This window comes from Petromyzon marinus, chromosome 6 (genome assembly GCF_048934315.1).
Source record: "Petromyzon marinus isolate PM22_M1 ecotype Great Lakes invasive population chromosome 6, UKy_Petmar_22M1.pri1.0, whole genome shotgun sequence".
NCBI lineage: Eukaryota > Metazoa > Chordata > Hyperoartia > Petromyzontiformes > Petromyzontidae > Petromyzon > Petromyzon marinus.
In genome coordinates, this window is record NC_133672.1 from 11394486 (window position 1) to 11410519 (window position 16034).

Sequence of the window (16034 nt, forward strand, 5' to 3'; positions counted from 1 at the left end):
GAGGGGGTGGGTGGCCCCTCGTGTGCCGTGCCGGCCTTCATAGGTGCTCGCTAACAACACTTTCCCCAACAATTTCTTTATCTTTTTGTCGGATGCATTGGGATTTCAGTGCACGCCCGACTCTCTGGTTGGAACCGCCTCTCCAGCACGCGCAGGAATTTCTGTATGCGGACTGAACCACATGATGATGATGATGGTGATGAGAGCAAAACGCTCTTATTATTGCGAGAGCGACCATCAGGGAAAGGGTTAATCCTCGCACCCCGCCCCACGCCCCCAGCACGTCCATGGCTTTGCCGGCAGACGCACTCAGCAGCTTTCATCTGCTCACCCGCTGAAGACGGCTTGCTTTCAGATTTGCAACGAGTAAAGAATATATATATATTTTTTTGTTAATTTATTTTCGTGTAGGAGATTGCTGTGGGTTAGTGTGCGGGTTTTTTTTATTTGAGAAAACATGGCCGGGAAAGAAATTGTACAAGGTAGCAGTCGTCTGCTGTTTGCACTCGGAGTGAACATTCTCTCATTCCTGGCTTGTGGTAAGTACTCTATTGTAATTTGCAGCGCGTGGTTCTGTGGTCTGTGTTATGCATATTGATGCAGCGTGCGCACCACCTGAATATCCAAACCTGTGTTTGCAGTGCAATGCACAGAGACGTGCACTCGTACACTCATGTGTGGTCGCTTTAGCTTGAAGGAATTCTGCTTGCCTTAATTAGAGAGGTGCAGATGATGCGTTTTAAAAGTATACTCGACTGAATATTAACAAAACAAAAAGTTGACAGGTTATACTTTCGAATCAGCAATTAAAAAACGCGCTGAGATAATTTGAGTTTGATGGACTCAGCTCGTACAATTCTGTAGGGGGGAAATACGACAAAGGTCTATGACTCTATGCGTTTCGGATTCGTTTTTTTTCCCGGTTGCACCGCGGGTTGTTTCGGCATGATGTCCAACGTTTCGCTTCACGCTCTGGAAGCTTATTTAGGAACTGTAATCAGTTCTCGAAAACACATCAACACTACCGCAAAAAAAACTCATACGTAGCGTTCTAATATAATTCCCGTCTGTCTTTGTGCAGGATCCGGAGCAGAGGAAACTGAGAATCTGTCTGGGCTGGCTAAAATACCCGGAAAGGACATCTTTGCCGTGCGAGAAAACGAGACCACTTGCCTGATGGTGGAATTCGCCGCAAGGTTCCATATCCCTTACGATACCTGGGCGAGCAACTACGTGGATGTACGTGCTACCCCGGCGATCGTTTATCACTCGATATATTCCCGAACGCTGCTCAGCTGCTTGGGAGTACTGTAGTGATTATTGGCATATGGCACTATAACGAAAGTATTATGTACGCATTTTTATAAAAAAATATATATATCCTGTATTCCTGTAATCGTATGAAGACGTTTATAGGATGTAGATTGACAAAATAAGGCGAAATGGATTCGGCGTGACAAAATACGAATATCCCCGGAACAACGTCCCGTTAAAATGAAGCATGCTGTTGTCTTCAAGCACTGTCTATCCGGTTGAGGAGAACCCTTGAACTAGCGTTCCTCTGTCCCGCGACTAATTGCCGCAGTCCCATGTTAATTATGGCGCGGACCTAACGTTATGGCTGAGGATGAGAGGTGGGGCGGTGGCGCAGTAATTAGCACACTGCGCGATTAACCCAGCGATGTGAGTATTTGGATTCCTAGCCGCGGATAACATCTGTGGCGAGTAAAATATGAAATTGGTTTTATTGCCCCTCCCCTCCCCCCCCCCCCAACACGCACTTCACCAACCCACAATGACCATCGTGGTGTAATATGGTCGAACACAATTCCATGACCGACACGGGGTGGGCGGCCTTTCTTCAGCAACGGATTGACAAAGGGCTGCACAATATTCTCATGTTAATATTGCATAAAGCACGCCTGCCATGCAGGTATACATCACTGGATTTATCCGGAATTTTCTTTTGATCCGTTTTTTTGCCATTTGCACGCGACTATTTTTTTATATGATGCGACGTCAAAATGACAGGTCATGCAAAGTTTGGTCAGCTAATCTGCGTGGGACACTGCAGCGAGTCCATGTCTTTTATTCAACCAAATGAATTCCACTGCGAATTATGTAACCATTGCCTATGGCGAAGCCTGGGATGCTGCAGCTATGTTAGAGCAGTTATAGTTTTTTAATTTCTTTGCCTGATCTATGGAGGTTGCCCACTCGAGCACAAACCAGGATAAAACCCGGTGAGTTTCCGAGATCTCGCGAGATCAAGCGCATTCTGGTGATTTGGAAGTATAATTCACCTCGCCGCTGACAGCGATCGAGCAGTAGGTGAGAAGCAACAGCACGATGAGGTGGACATTATTGCCTTCTTGATGCTCACCCTGGGCAAAAAAATTACGATATATTTTTTTCATGGGAAACTTACTCGGCGGAGATGCGAGTGGGACAACTCGTCGACCGCTTTCAGCTACCATCTCCAGCCGTGCACCACGCGAGTGTCGCAGAGACATGCGGCAGTCACCTCTGAATCTCGAGGTGTTGGTGGTATCAACGGGGGCTCGGCCGCGATGACCTCTTGACCTTGACTCTGAATTTAGTAACAAACTGCACGGCTCAGCGGAGATGTGAGTGTGACACCTCGAGCGCTCTAGCAAGCACCAACCCTGGCACCTCTGCGACTCTATATTGAGGTGTGGTCACATCAACGGGAGTGGCGGCCGTGATGACCTCTTTATATTGGCCCCGAATAGAAATCTAACAAATGTTCTTGTTGTCATTGTCGTTGTTGTTGTTGTTGTAACCTTGGCACGGCTCAGCGGAGATGTGAGTGTGACGCCTCGACTGCTGCAGCTCCCAGCTCCGGCCAACCGCACCGCACGCGTGTCACACCTCTGAAATGAGACCCGGTGGGTCCCGTGTGCGCGTGTGGGCGCGCAGCTGGTGACCGAGCAAGCCAGCGTGTCCATGCCTGGGAACGCGCAGGTGAAGGGCCGGTGTGCACGGGGAGCCACCGCACAGCCCGAGATAATCATCTCGTGGAGCGACGACTCCTACATACTCAAGCTCTACTTTGACAAGGTCTCCTACCGCGCGTTGGCCCCAGTGCTTCGTGCACAAATCCATCCATCCATCCATCGGGATGTATTGATTCACGTGTCAGTGCGCAAACAAGCGTGCGGGCGAGATGCATGCGTGGAATTACATTGAGAGACGGTAAAAAGATGAACGTGTGGATTCGAGAACATACCCAGGTTAATGACATCGTTCAAACTAGCTTGGACAGGACATGGCGCTAGATGGCGTGATGTGGATCTTTATTAAAAAAAAAGAATTTGTGGCGTGCGGGTGCGATGTGAATAGTTACATCGCAGGATCGTGAGAGGTGGAGGCCTTCGTCCCCCCTCCCCCTTTTCCTGATGACGACCGCTTGTGTTGCGATCGAAACGTCGTTGTTTTTTTATTTTCATTATTTTTCTATCTACGTGACTTCACCGAAAGAACCAAAGACTATTAATTGCTGCAGACACGAAAGTTTTAAGTCAAAATTTGACAAAAGTGTTGGTCATTCGTATTCATGTTATGCGCCGCATTTCATTCAAACGTTTCTTTACAATCTACGAGTCAGGTGGGTCGGAAGAGTCGGGTGTCAAATTGCCAAAAAGTCTATAACATACAGTATATACAGCGCAACTAAGATGAGAGACGTGAAACTAACTCAACTTTTAGGATGAATTTTCAAATAGCGTGCTAGTTTGAGCAGATTTACAAACTAACGAATTCGCTTGCTTGGACATAGGAAACCATCGAGTCGCGAGGCTGAACAATCCAGTCGCGAGACAGGTGGCGTTGAGAGCAGAGGTCAGCAACCTGCGTCTCTGGAGCCACATGCGCCTCTTTGGCTGCCCCCTTGCGGCTCTTTGGCTGCCCCCATCGCGGGCAGCCGTTTTTTTTTTACTTTACTTAAATCTTGAACGTAATTTAACGTCAAGATAATTAATTAAATATGGCATGGAATGGGTCACTATGGAATGTCTTGGTGACAACAAAATGTAGTCAACCTGTATTGTTAATGAATAACTCAAGAGGGCGTAAAAAAAAACACTAAATTGACGCAGTTTATTCCATCACCTATTCTGTTGATTTGAGTCAGAATATGTTTGTCATCTGCCGTATGTCTGCTTTGTTTGTGTACAAGTAGCTCTGCGTGTGATACGAGTCTCGAAACTATTTTAGTGGAAGACAAAAACAAACAAAAAATGTCTCTTCTTCTTTGAAAGGTTGCCGACTCCTGGTTTAGAGTATAGAGTCAGGCCCTCCGTCGAGCGATTTATTTTAAACAAGGCTGACTCTGCTGATGAGACACTGAATGTCGAATCCGCTCCAGTGTCTGCGTGTATTAAGCCAATGCTGCTAACACAATGCCATTCCCCCAGTAAGGTCGTGTGGCCGATCGGTTGCCTGTAACCAAATACTAAAAACAAAAGCGTGTACGTGGAGAGACGATCATTGCATGAACCCAGTTTGATGCGGCACACGAGGTTAGTAATTCCGCACGCTAAACTATTCCGGTACAAATCTTTATAGTAAGAACAGACAGATCGCACAATAATTCACCCTGACACTTAATAATGATACGGTAGTCATTGCACGTAACGTTATAATTATGAATACGGTCAATATCCAAATACATGACATTAATTATTAGTTGCAAGAGCTGCAAGTGCCCGTTACCAATGGGAATTTACTAATATCCATGCAATCATGTTCTCCATTGTTTCACATTCACGTTCGAAAGTTGAAAAAATTGCGTGACAGTATCATTAACAAGCATTGGGTGAACGGTGGCGCAGTGGTTAGCGCACTGCTACGAACCCATTCAGTGATCTTAGCTCGATTATTGCGGCCACGGCTAACGTCAGTGGCGATATATCAGAACCAATCCTTGGTCCCGCCACCTTCACCGATGCGCACTAACCAGCGTGGTGAAGTATAGCCAAACAAATCCCTGATCCGATAGGGCATAGGGAGAACCTTCATCCTTCAGTAGATTGACAACGGTCTGCAAATTATAGTACGATTATTATTGTAAATACATGCATAGACATTCCCGTTATGTGGAAACGATTATGGTTGCATTTTTGGAAGGACACCATTGTGTGTGTGTCACGGATGTGCTGAGTCGTTCGGCACGCTGCCCGACGTTTCGATCCAGCTCGCGAGGACCACACATCGGAGAGCTACGCACTGGAGAATTTTATTTTTCGTTTGTTGTTCAAAGGCTGAGAAAAGAAACGGCCCCGGTGATGTGCTTAGCGCGTCGCGAGAATGCGTCTTTACGATGCTTTGATCTCTGGCGCGGTGAACTCAGCTCTCGCACGGGTTCAGAGCGCAGAGAAGACGCGATGGTATTTACGACTACAATGAGCCAAGAATGTCTGTGTGTCCCACGCGTGACGTCACTCCACGTCGGCCAGCCCCCCTCATTAATAATCATGAGCAGGTTATGTCCTCCACATGGACCCCCCCCCCCTCATTCATAATCATGAGCAGGTGACGTCACTCTACATCGAACACCCCCCCCCCCTCATTAATAATCATGAAGAGGTGACGTCTTCCAAATGGACACCCCCCCCCCCACCAATTCATAATAATTAGCGGGTGACGTCACTCCACATGGGGGGGCGAGGCGCCTCCTCCCCCCTCCTCAGCGTCAGCTCACAACCCTCACTACAAAGGCAAAACCCTCACGTCACGTGATCTCCGTAATGCTGTTGTTGAGACATCGAAGTAAAAAGGACGTCGTGATGAACAATGGATTATAACATTAAGATTAAACAGGTCTGTGTCACCGCGCCCTTACAAATTGCACACGAATGGATGCAATGAATATATCACGTCGCGGTCTGATTTTCGCTTGCAAGTTTCAGATTTACTGCAATACACCCGTCCTTGGACGGGCAAAAGGTTTGTGGCGAAGATTACCCCTGGTCGCTGCGCCACAGTAACACCGAGTGACCGTGTCACGCACACAGGAGACCCGCAACGTTACGAAGAGACGGCAGCAGCATTTCTGGAAAGTCAGCAAAATTAAATTCACCTATGACACCTCCGACAGCGCGCACTTCAAAGACGCCGTCAACGGTAAGGAACCGTGGATTCGCTCAATCGCAAAGCCTTCCCATGGCTTCAAAAGGGGCCTCGGCTTTGATCTCGAACTGGTGCGCGAGGATTGCCCTTAAGGAGCGAGGGGTAACTGCGGCGACGCCGCAGATGCTAAGTAGAATACGCGGACGAATAAATCACGCGAACGCACGGACTTTTGTAGTGCTTTCAATCGTTAATTTGTCCTCGCAAGGATGAAAACGAAATGATGAACGCACGGACGTAGCAGATGCATTTACGCTGTCGACCTTAAACCCCTTAGAGCCGAGGGGACAGGACATGACGCAGACGAGGTGAACACGCGAAACACGCGGGTACGAATGCCCTGGTCTGTGTGCGTTTGTTCATCTGTGACCCTCTCGGCTGCAGTTACTCCAAATGAGCGGAGCCGTTTTTTTGTTTCCTTAGAAGCCCGCCTTTCAAAGTGTAACATCGATATTATGTTCAGGACAATGTGCTAATATCAATATATAATAGAAGTTGAAATTAAGGCAATCGGCTTATACATACTCCCACGTCAATAGCAAATTATAGTGGGGAGCTAGAGGTCTATTGTTTGTCACCTCCCACGACCAGTCTGCCAAGTAGGAGGGTTGAGAGTGCCCTGCCTCCCTCTCCCCCCCCCCCCCCCCCCCCCCCCGCTTCTTGCCAAACCCCCAACTTCGGTGCAGCCTGTGAGCGGGGGATACCATTGGGCAGGTGGAAAAAAACAACGTTTCGTTCCTTCCGTCTCTGGCGGGTTCCTATGCGTTATAATACATCCGTTGTTGGTGATGACGACGCCGATGACAACTGTCCTGCGTGTTGTCTGAGCAGTCGGCAAGTTCACCGCGATCAGCAACCCACACATGGCGCTCTTCCTGACGCCCATGGGCCACTCGTACTCGTGCCTCACCACCGAGACGATCTCGCTCAGCGCGCACGACCGGCAGAAATTGGTCGTTTTCAAGATTTCCGAAGCCAAGATGCAGCCCTACCAGATCGCAGGCGACTTCCTCTACGGTCCAGGTATAATTCCACTCACGATGTCGATGGATGAATAGCAACGGTTTACCCTTATGATGGAAAGTATGCATTCCCAAGGCCATCATACGGACACGTCACAAATCAAAGTGTCTCAGTTGATGTGACAAAAAAAGCCTCAATTAGCCACAGGGTTCTTTTTCTCGTCGATGTTACAGTGGAGAGTTTGACCGAGTCCATTAAAAAGTGGTTGGCTTCATGTGGGAGGAAACAAAGTGCCCAGAGAAAACTCTCACATTTGAGTGAATAACACCAATATTCCTATACAGATAGATTCAATCTGTCGAGTGGATTACATCTCTCTGTCGACCAAACCCATTGTTTTACTGGCATCTCATACCCACCTCACAGCCCCAAGCCTACAACACATGGCAAGCCCTAAATTGCTTCCCCATTAAAGTTCTTACCATACTCAAATCTGCTTGGCTTCTGAGGTTCACGACATCAAATGCATATTAAGGGTGATTTAGTCGTGCTCTCGAATTTTTTGTTGTCTTGAAGACAGCGTGGAAATTCTGCATTACTATGGCGGGAACCAGTCTCTCCACGGCACAACCACTGTTGACTTCCTACAAAGTGACGCTCACTTATTCCACCCTGGAGCGTTCATAAGCTGAGTGGACTCCTGAGCAGGCTTTGAACTCAGAACTTCGTGTATTGCGCATTTTGAGCACTGTCGCATCGTGACTCAGCTATAATTATTAATTGTTAACAAATGGTAAAGTGGGAGATTACCAAAGGGAGCTATGACGTACGATATTGCTCTTAACAAAATTGAACTGTGGGGTTTTTATTTTACCTGCAACTAATTTACCGAAATAAATTGGTCTATTATTTTTCTGGAACAAACAATCAGGTTGACGTTTTCAATAGATAGCATCTTAATCGTCTCTCACCATGTTCTAAGTATCGTAAGGAGATTTAATTAAAACAACCTGCCACGTTCGCTTATCGCAGCCTATACAACAATACACTTGCTCCTACTCCCAAGTTATTTGGAGTGGGGTTGATGTATGAGACTGCACAATGCGATGGTGTTGAATTGTTTTTTTGTATGCACTCACGACCAATTAAAATTATTTCCCCAACCGTTAAGAGTACATTTGTCCCGTTCGATTAATTCATTTTAAATGTGATAACAATCATATGAAATTTGTAAAGAAAAGTTCAATACAAAAACATTTAACACAGGGAAAATGTAGACATGTATGCATGGTTTAGAATTTAATGACACTCATGACTGACCAGCACACTTCTTATAATTGCAATAATATAATGATTTATTTACCCAGGAACGTCTGGGTTTTAAAAGTGCAGCCTGGATAATTCATTTATTTGTATTGGGCTTTGCATTTGCCAACAACTTTATGATTTGCGCCTTCACCAACATTGATGGACCCGCGCGGTGAATTATGGTCGGATAACCCACACAACCCACCACAACATGGGGGAGACCTTCATACAACAATGCATTCACAAGTGGGCTGTACATATGTGCCGTAGGTTAAAGATAAAACAAAGTAGTTACCAGCATACCTTTAACTTATGGGTTAAGCAAAAGATGGGAGGCTATGCATCCAAACAGCATGGAAAATGCAACTGTATACATTCTTCCGATGGCTGTGCAAATATCCAGGTCATGGGGCGGGCAACGAAGTTCCTGAAATTCCTCGGTGACCTCGCTCACGAAGTCCATGTTCTGCCCGTGCCTTCCACGATTGCATTCTAGAGAGGATCAGCTGACATGCCTCGCTGTCGGAGTGCGTTTACATTGACAATGCCGCTAGGGGATCTGCACCGGCAGACAACGTCACGCTCAGTGGACCATGGAGCGAATATTTCCAGTTCATCCAGAGATTTAACAGATATACTACTGTGAGGCCTATATATATATAAATAAAAACTATTGCATAAAGGGTCAGAGCCTTGGCTTCGCGTTTATAAATTATGTTGTAGGGCTGATGTCTGGAGGCTCGGCATAAAATCACGGTGTAATAGTGCTCTGTGCCGCGTGAAAGTGGGTCCGATTGGACTCCACCACAAGTAATGTGAAAAATCCAACGGTGGCTCAGGATCGCCAGCTGTGGCACCCATCGCCACGTGGCCGTATACGTGCTGCACGAGCGTTGTCGAGCCAAACAACGGGGCTACATCATTTTACACCACTCGTGGGCATTTCCATATTTATTGGGGGGGGGGGGGGGGGGTTGAGTTCTCGAGCAGAATTCATTGAAGAAAAAAAGCACGTGATATAATTACTCATTCTGTTTCGTGTTTAAGCATTTTATTTAAAGATTGTTCGCCACTGTGTCATGCCCCCGTGAGCTTTTGAATGTAGCCCCCCACTTTCCCCCAAGCAAGGTCATGCGCCACCGGGTTTCCCCTTGACCGAGGCTTCACTTGGGTTAACTAATAACTGACATAGTAATTGCTGAAAATGTTACATTTCAAACAGAACAATGTCATCAATGATATCGTGTAATTAGTTCCGTTATGCTGCGATGATTGGTTATTTTAATCGCTGCGAGCCCTATAATCGCGTGCTCCCCACCCCACCACCACCCCCCCACCACCACCCCCCCCCCCCGACCCTCGTCGGCTGTGAGCAGAGAGCCAGTGCACGGTCGACCAGCGTGAGAGCCTCGAGGAGACCCTGCCGCTGGCTCTGGGGCTGGCCCTGGGCCTGCTCATCGTCGTCATCATCGGCGTCTATCACCTGCAGCACCGGCTCAGCGGCTCCGCTCAGCCGCAGCAGGATCGCGCCAACTACAAGGAGATGTGAAGCCCGCGGCGGCTCCTGTGGTGCGGAAAGACGTCGCCATCCGTCGTAACGCCGACGCCGCATCATAGAGAGAGCTTATATGCTAAGAACAACAACAACAACAACAAAATGTGCCGCTGTTGCTGCTGCTGCTGCTGAACCACCGTCTTTCATGGTTGCTGTGATTACCATACGAAAATTTTAATTTAGAAAAAAATCGTTAAAGTATCACGGTGAGGGCCAACTGCCTGTACAGCGTTGAAGCCACTATAGATTGTTTCTTGCCGCGTGTTATGTGTTTGGCTGCGATTTGTTTATTCTCAAGAGAAAGTGTGAGAAAAAAATATGCGAAAACCACTTGTCAATCAATTTCAATACAACTGGATCACGAGGACGAAATATGAATTGGTAAACTGAAACCCCAGTCTTATCGTGTGGAAATTATGCGTCGTTTACGCATCTACGCAACTGGCTACCAATTTAACATTTTCACACCTTGTTATTTAGAAGTAAATTTAAAAAAAAACTCTTCTGTTAGAGATATAGATATAGTAATATCGCTTAGTTGATAGGCAAGAAACGACAGTCTTATTGGACACAATGGCATTATATATATTGGAGATGCCCCCCCTTATTTTTCAAGATGCTCATCTTACAAAATCCATTACGACCACCTCACACAAAATGCTAATGTGAAAATATACTGTATTATCTGATGCCACTGTTGTTCAGGAAAGATTCCATTCCACAGACCGTTAATCCATTTTTATCTCATCCGTGCATTAAGATGAACTCATGAATACATTAAATATGGGAATGCAACTGCCATGATAGTAATACCGTTGATAGTGATTTCTTTGACATAATACTGTAGTCAGTGTGCAATTTGTTGTTGATGCCTGATTGTAAAGTGCTCCTAACTTAAATGCATTTGCGATATTTGCTTAATATGAACGTGGTTCCGTTATCATATCATATGTTTTCTACTTGCACAAATAATAATATGTGATTGAAATATATTGAAATGTAGCTACGGAATAATGAATCCGCTGGATTACGAATAATGTGTGAGAATAGTGATCGTTGCTTTAGTGTTTTCAACTTGGATGCGAATATGTGCGCGCTAAGCCACTGAGACCAAAGCAAGTCCATGCTGATAGCTACATTTCTTGTTGTATGGGAGCCTGGAGTAACATGGTTTATGTAATTTCAATTGGGCTATTGCTAATCGCTTATGTTTTGAATTGGTGATGCTGAAATGCAAACATTCATTGCTGCCGTGGAACGTGTGTGTCTGAGTCGACAGAAAGTGTTGAATAAATGACGAATCATTGACATCATTATTTTACTTTTTTTTTAATCCCATTATAAATGCCTTACGTATGAAGGGCAAATAAATGAATATTGCTATAGAACATTTTGTACATTTTTGTAAGGGCAACAATACCAACGGAGATCTTTTGAAGGACTCAGCATAACACAGCAGGTAATTACTTTTACGTATAACACCTCATGCGCAAAGCGATTTCAGCAATATTATTTTTGCATATACAGTAGAGTATTCCATATAAATAAGCATCCCTTGCCTGTGGCAAGCCATGAGCAGTTTCATTGCTGGCAAACTCGTCGTCGTTGTTGTTGTAGTTGTTGTCAGCCTCTTGGTAGCTATTAATGATCTCTCTCCGTCATCACGTGGCAGTGCCGGTTAATGGAGCGTCAATCAATTCCCAGTCTGATGAAGACTGCAATGTTCTGGAACTGATCATCAAGAGTGTCTATTTCCCCAACACCAGACCCGTCACGGCATACTAATGCATCACAACCCAGGCGATCTACTGTAAACGCCTTGGGGGGAAAAATAAACATTTTACTGTGGCGTAATGTCTTTTTTTTTAAATACGTCTAAGCAGGCAATTATGGACAAAATCAAAGGCACGCAACTCTCTAGCATGACCTAATGTTATCAGTACAATTGGCGTACTCGCGTTGACAATACCCCAGTTAACCAGGCCAACGTTCCAAGCTCGATGGGACGGTATATGTGATAACAAAAAGTAACAGTGGTCGTTATTCAGCTGCGGAGGGAAACATTCTTCCGATTAATTCGCGTAGTCTATGTTTCATCAACATGAAACGGAATGCCCTTCCATCACCGATTTACATACGTATTACTTGCATACGTGCTCCACATGTCGCACAGCTCTTCACATGCATTGCTCTCAGTGAGCCATCCTACACAAACCAACATCAATGCCCTCCCCCCCCCCCCCCCCACGAAGAGCACTGCGGCTGCGATTCCGTGAAAAAGGTCGGAATATTGCCGTAGTGGAGCGTACTCCTCCTGAAGAGGCTTTTGCACCCGGCGAAATGTACGGGTAATGTGGCCCCATCTGTCTTCCCAACAGCAGCCAATAAATCTCTGTCCTCTGCTCAGCCGCTGTGAAAGGCGCTCGTGCACCGCTGAAGGTTGTGCGTGTGTGCAGTCATCGCCGATGGAAGCAAACTCTGAATTCCTAAGGAACTGCGAAACGGTGTTGTTGCTGCTCTTGGTATCGTTGTTGTTGCAGCTGTTGATTTTATGTTCGTTCCACTACAAATGCTCGCACGATTCACTGCATCCTGCTAGGGCAGTACATTGCAGAAATGCACAACACGTTGGCATTATTAAAATCATAATCTGCTAGAAATTAACTACATTGTTGTTTTGATTTAAAGCTTTCGTGACTGCAGTGATTAATATTCTTGGTTCTTTCGGTAAAGTCACGTTGAAGGGAAACAATAAAATAATAATATATATAAAACAATAAAATTCTGACGACGTTTCGACTGTAACACAAACAGTCATCATCAGGTGTGAAACAACCAACGGCAAGAAACATTTGAAAGAAGTGGCGGTTTGTATTTATTAATTTATTTTCCAACGTTGCTTTTATTTATTTATTTCAAGCGGTGTTTGTGTTTTATTTATTTAAAAACGTCAGCGCCACAGATAGCGATTTGGCAGTTTGTTTAGAAGGACGAGTCCATCTATGTTCGGAAAAGAGGAGGGGGGAAACGAAAATTTAATGTATGCTGTCTGAAAGCCACCGTAAGCGTGAACAATCAATTAAGACCTGAAATGGTTTATCAAATCCTTCCAATGATTGCTAAGCCAGAATCCATCTTCTCGGTTGAAATAGTTTCTGTGTTTGTATATGTGGATAGCCTCACGAACGAATCTCTCATGGTAGCCAGATGGCTTACAAAGAACCTCTGTCTTGGAGAAGTCAATGTCATGTGAGCCTACTGAATTATAACAGTGATCTGCCACGGCCGAGGTGTTGGTGCTACTGTGTTTTAGGTCTGCTTTGTGTTCACGAATGCGGTCCGAATGTTTCTTGCCGTTGGTTTTTTCACACCTGATGATGACTGTGTTACAGTCGAAACGTCGTGAGAATTTTATTGTTTTATATATATTATTTTATTGTTTCCCTTCAACGTGACTTTACCGAAAGAACCAAGAATATATATTGTTGTTATTTAGCTTACAGGACAAACTCTCCTGGGATTATTTGCTCCTGGGCTCCAGATGACGTTAGGTATGTTGTGTAGTTGGGAGTAAACGTAGAGAGCCCATTCATCATTTCGACGAATGTGCTCTCTGTGATTACATCTGGTGACCCAGCAGCATTGGTGAACCAAGCCTGAGCCTGCTGATGAGACTCAGAAGGTCAAAACCAGTCCTGGATTTGCTTGCTTAAGCGAATGCTGCCAGATAATATCGGTCTGGTAAGCCAATAGGCCGATGGACTCCCCCACCCAAGCTCTGCGGTCCTCTATATATTCAGGCGTCATCGGCCAATTCAGAAGTGTTTACTTGTAAGAAACCGGAGCACCCAGAGAAAAAAAAAACACACGCGCGAGAGGGAAACATTCTATCCAATAGAGATGCAACAGAGGTAGTCTCCATGTTCTTCAACCGAGTCCTTAACGCCCACGGGCAGGGAGTTTCACAACATTTCGCGTTATCCACCAACCTTCGCTGCCTCCACAGTGCTGGGTTACAGGCGTGTGTCACCACCGCCCCGCTAAAACATTAAGTTTACTTACATGTGGAGATAGAGAACAGAGTTGTGCTTACATATGCCTCGACTTATTATTCGTGTTCTCTAATCATCAGTAGCTCTGTAAAAGCTGATGTTTGTAAATAATTTTTACAATTAATTTTAATAGGCTACGATAACGGCAAAGGTCACAATTTGTAACTTCACGTGTCAAGAACTTCTGTGCCCCGACGTGATCGAAGAATACTTGCATTATCTGCACAACCCCGCTCACCAAGGTTGGTGACATTCTGTAATTGAAATGCGACTGGCAGAAAAGAGGAGTTCACGCGTTTTCTCGGAAGGTCACATGTGCAACGTCCTAGTTTGTGGCACCGCGTGCCAACATCAATTTCCTCTCCATTACACTAAAGGCGGCAGCACCTCTGATCCAGCAAGCGGCAGTGCGCGGTGGAGGCAGTGGGTCAGGATGCAACGCCTTGTCCACTGAGGCTTGAAATTGAGCCCATATCTGGCAGTTATTAATGACTGTAATTTCCCTCACCTTCTGCAATTGCTTTCCAGCTTGATGTAAACTTGTATTGTGGGCTTGTGATAGCCAAAAATAATTACAGAATAAATAAATAAAAATTGTTACTTTTTTTTAGGGAGAGGGGATGGGGGTGGGGGGTGGGATTTAACTGGGATCGTAGAAAAAGCATTCTCTCCCCAACGTTCAATTAATTAGTTATAAGATGTGTTCAATGTGATATGCCCAAAGTCACCCTGCCGTCTCGTGAAGCAAACGCACGAGGTAAATTGTCTACTTACAAAGCTGGTCTTGAAAATCATCAATTTTACATTGACAAATGCTCATGATCGAGTAATTCAGTTCACCGTATTGGAGATTGCTATTACCGGGCCGTCATTACAAGATATTTACCGGAAGGAACAGGCCAGAGCAAGCCGAAGACGACTCTGCTAAATTCGATTTCTGATTTTACAGGGTCGGAGGGAGACAAGATTAATGGAGAAGAGACGTGCAGCTTCAGCGAATCTATCGGTTTCCTATTACACACCCTGTCGCATACTCCGCTGACTCCAAACACCTGCATTTATCTCCTTTTCTATTAGGTGTTGTAAGAAACACATAATTGAAATTCCATGGCACTTAAGTCTAATGCCAGAGCAAAGCCCTGTAAGGCCGCAAAATAGGATAATTGCTGTTATTACAGCGATGTTCTACCTACCCATTTCTAGTCTGTTGATTTTGCGGTCAGATATCAGCTGCACTGTCCACATCTCTCAGGGTGTTTTTTGTCATTTGATATTTTATCGCATAACCATGTGGAATGGTGCCACTAAAATAAAACCGGAAATAATTCAACTGGAAAAGGCGATATTTTGCGCGCGAAAAGGATGGCAAACACTCCAAAAAATGTGTCCTCCGTTTAAAATGGACCTTTTTAAAGTTATATAGCCTGAACAGACCGTTGGAGCAAGTGCTGTTAGCAAGTACCTATGAAGGCTGGCACGGTACACAAGGGGGTGGGTGACCAACACCACGCCCGACCGCCTTTTTATTCCCAGTGCTGACGTTTACACACCGCCCCAGGTACTCATTCGAGGCTGAATCGACCGAGGGATGACCAGGATCGGTTCAAATATTAATCACGGTCATTGACCGTGAGCGAGAACACGAAGTCATGTCGCCGGGTTTGTAGCGCACTACGCTAACTACTGCGCCATAACCCCCTTCTCCACGTATATACGTAGTACACCATGTGAAACGCGTAGCTCAGCGCAATGCAATATAAAGCCAGGGACCTGAGTTCGATTCCCTACCATGGTTAACGTGGGTGGCGAGTGAGATTTGAACCAGTCGGGGGTCCCCCATTGAATCACCCGCACTGATTCGGCATAGTGAAGTACGGTCAATAAACCCCATGACCGACAACGCATGCATCGTAGGACTTCATTCACTAGTAGACTGACGAATAGGTGTAAGTTATTCGTTCGTATTAAATATATACATAATTTGACCCCTAGCACACCACAGGATA

The 16034-nt window shown here is 45.6% G+C and overlaps 1 protein-coding gene across 1 annotated transcript; it reads left to right on the forward strand.

The window, feature by feature from the left end:
- Positions 1 to 315: 315 nt before the first annotated feature.
- Positions 316 to 10065, forward strand: LAMP5 (lysosomal associated membrane protein family member 5). The gene is made up of 6 exons (XM_032947983.2): positions 316 to 539; positions 1082 to 1239; positions 2941 to 3081; positions 6036 to 6144; positions 6982 to 7173; positions 9798 to 10065. The coding sequence occupies exons 1-6, from the start codon at positions 458 to 460 to the stop codon at positions 9968 to 9970; spliced, it is 855 nt and encodes a 284-aa protein (XP_032803874.1). The 5' UTR covers positions 316 to 457; the 3' UTR covers positions 9971 to 10065.
- The last annotated feature ends 5969 nt before the right edge of the window (positions 10066 to 16034 follow it).

What these genes read in the sequence shown, in the direction of transcription:
- LAMP5 (XM_032947983.2), top strand. Translation starts at nt 458, where the DNA reads ATGGCCGGGAAAGAAATTGTACAAGGTAGCAGTCGTCTGCTGTTTGCA. An exon ending in TCTCTCATTCCTGGCTTGTG is followed by an intron (nt 540 to 1,081) that starts GTAAGTACTCTA and finishes GTCTTTGTGCAG; the next exon opens with GATCCGGAGCAGAGGAAACT. An exon ending in CTTCAAAGACGCCGTCAACG is followed by an intron (nt 6,145 to 6,981) that starts GTAAGGAACCGT and finishes TTGTCTGAGCAG; the next exon opens with TCGGCAAGTTCACCGCGATC.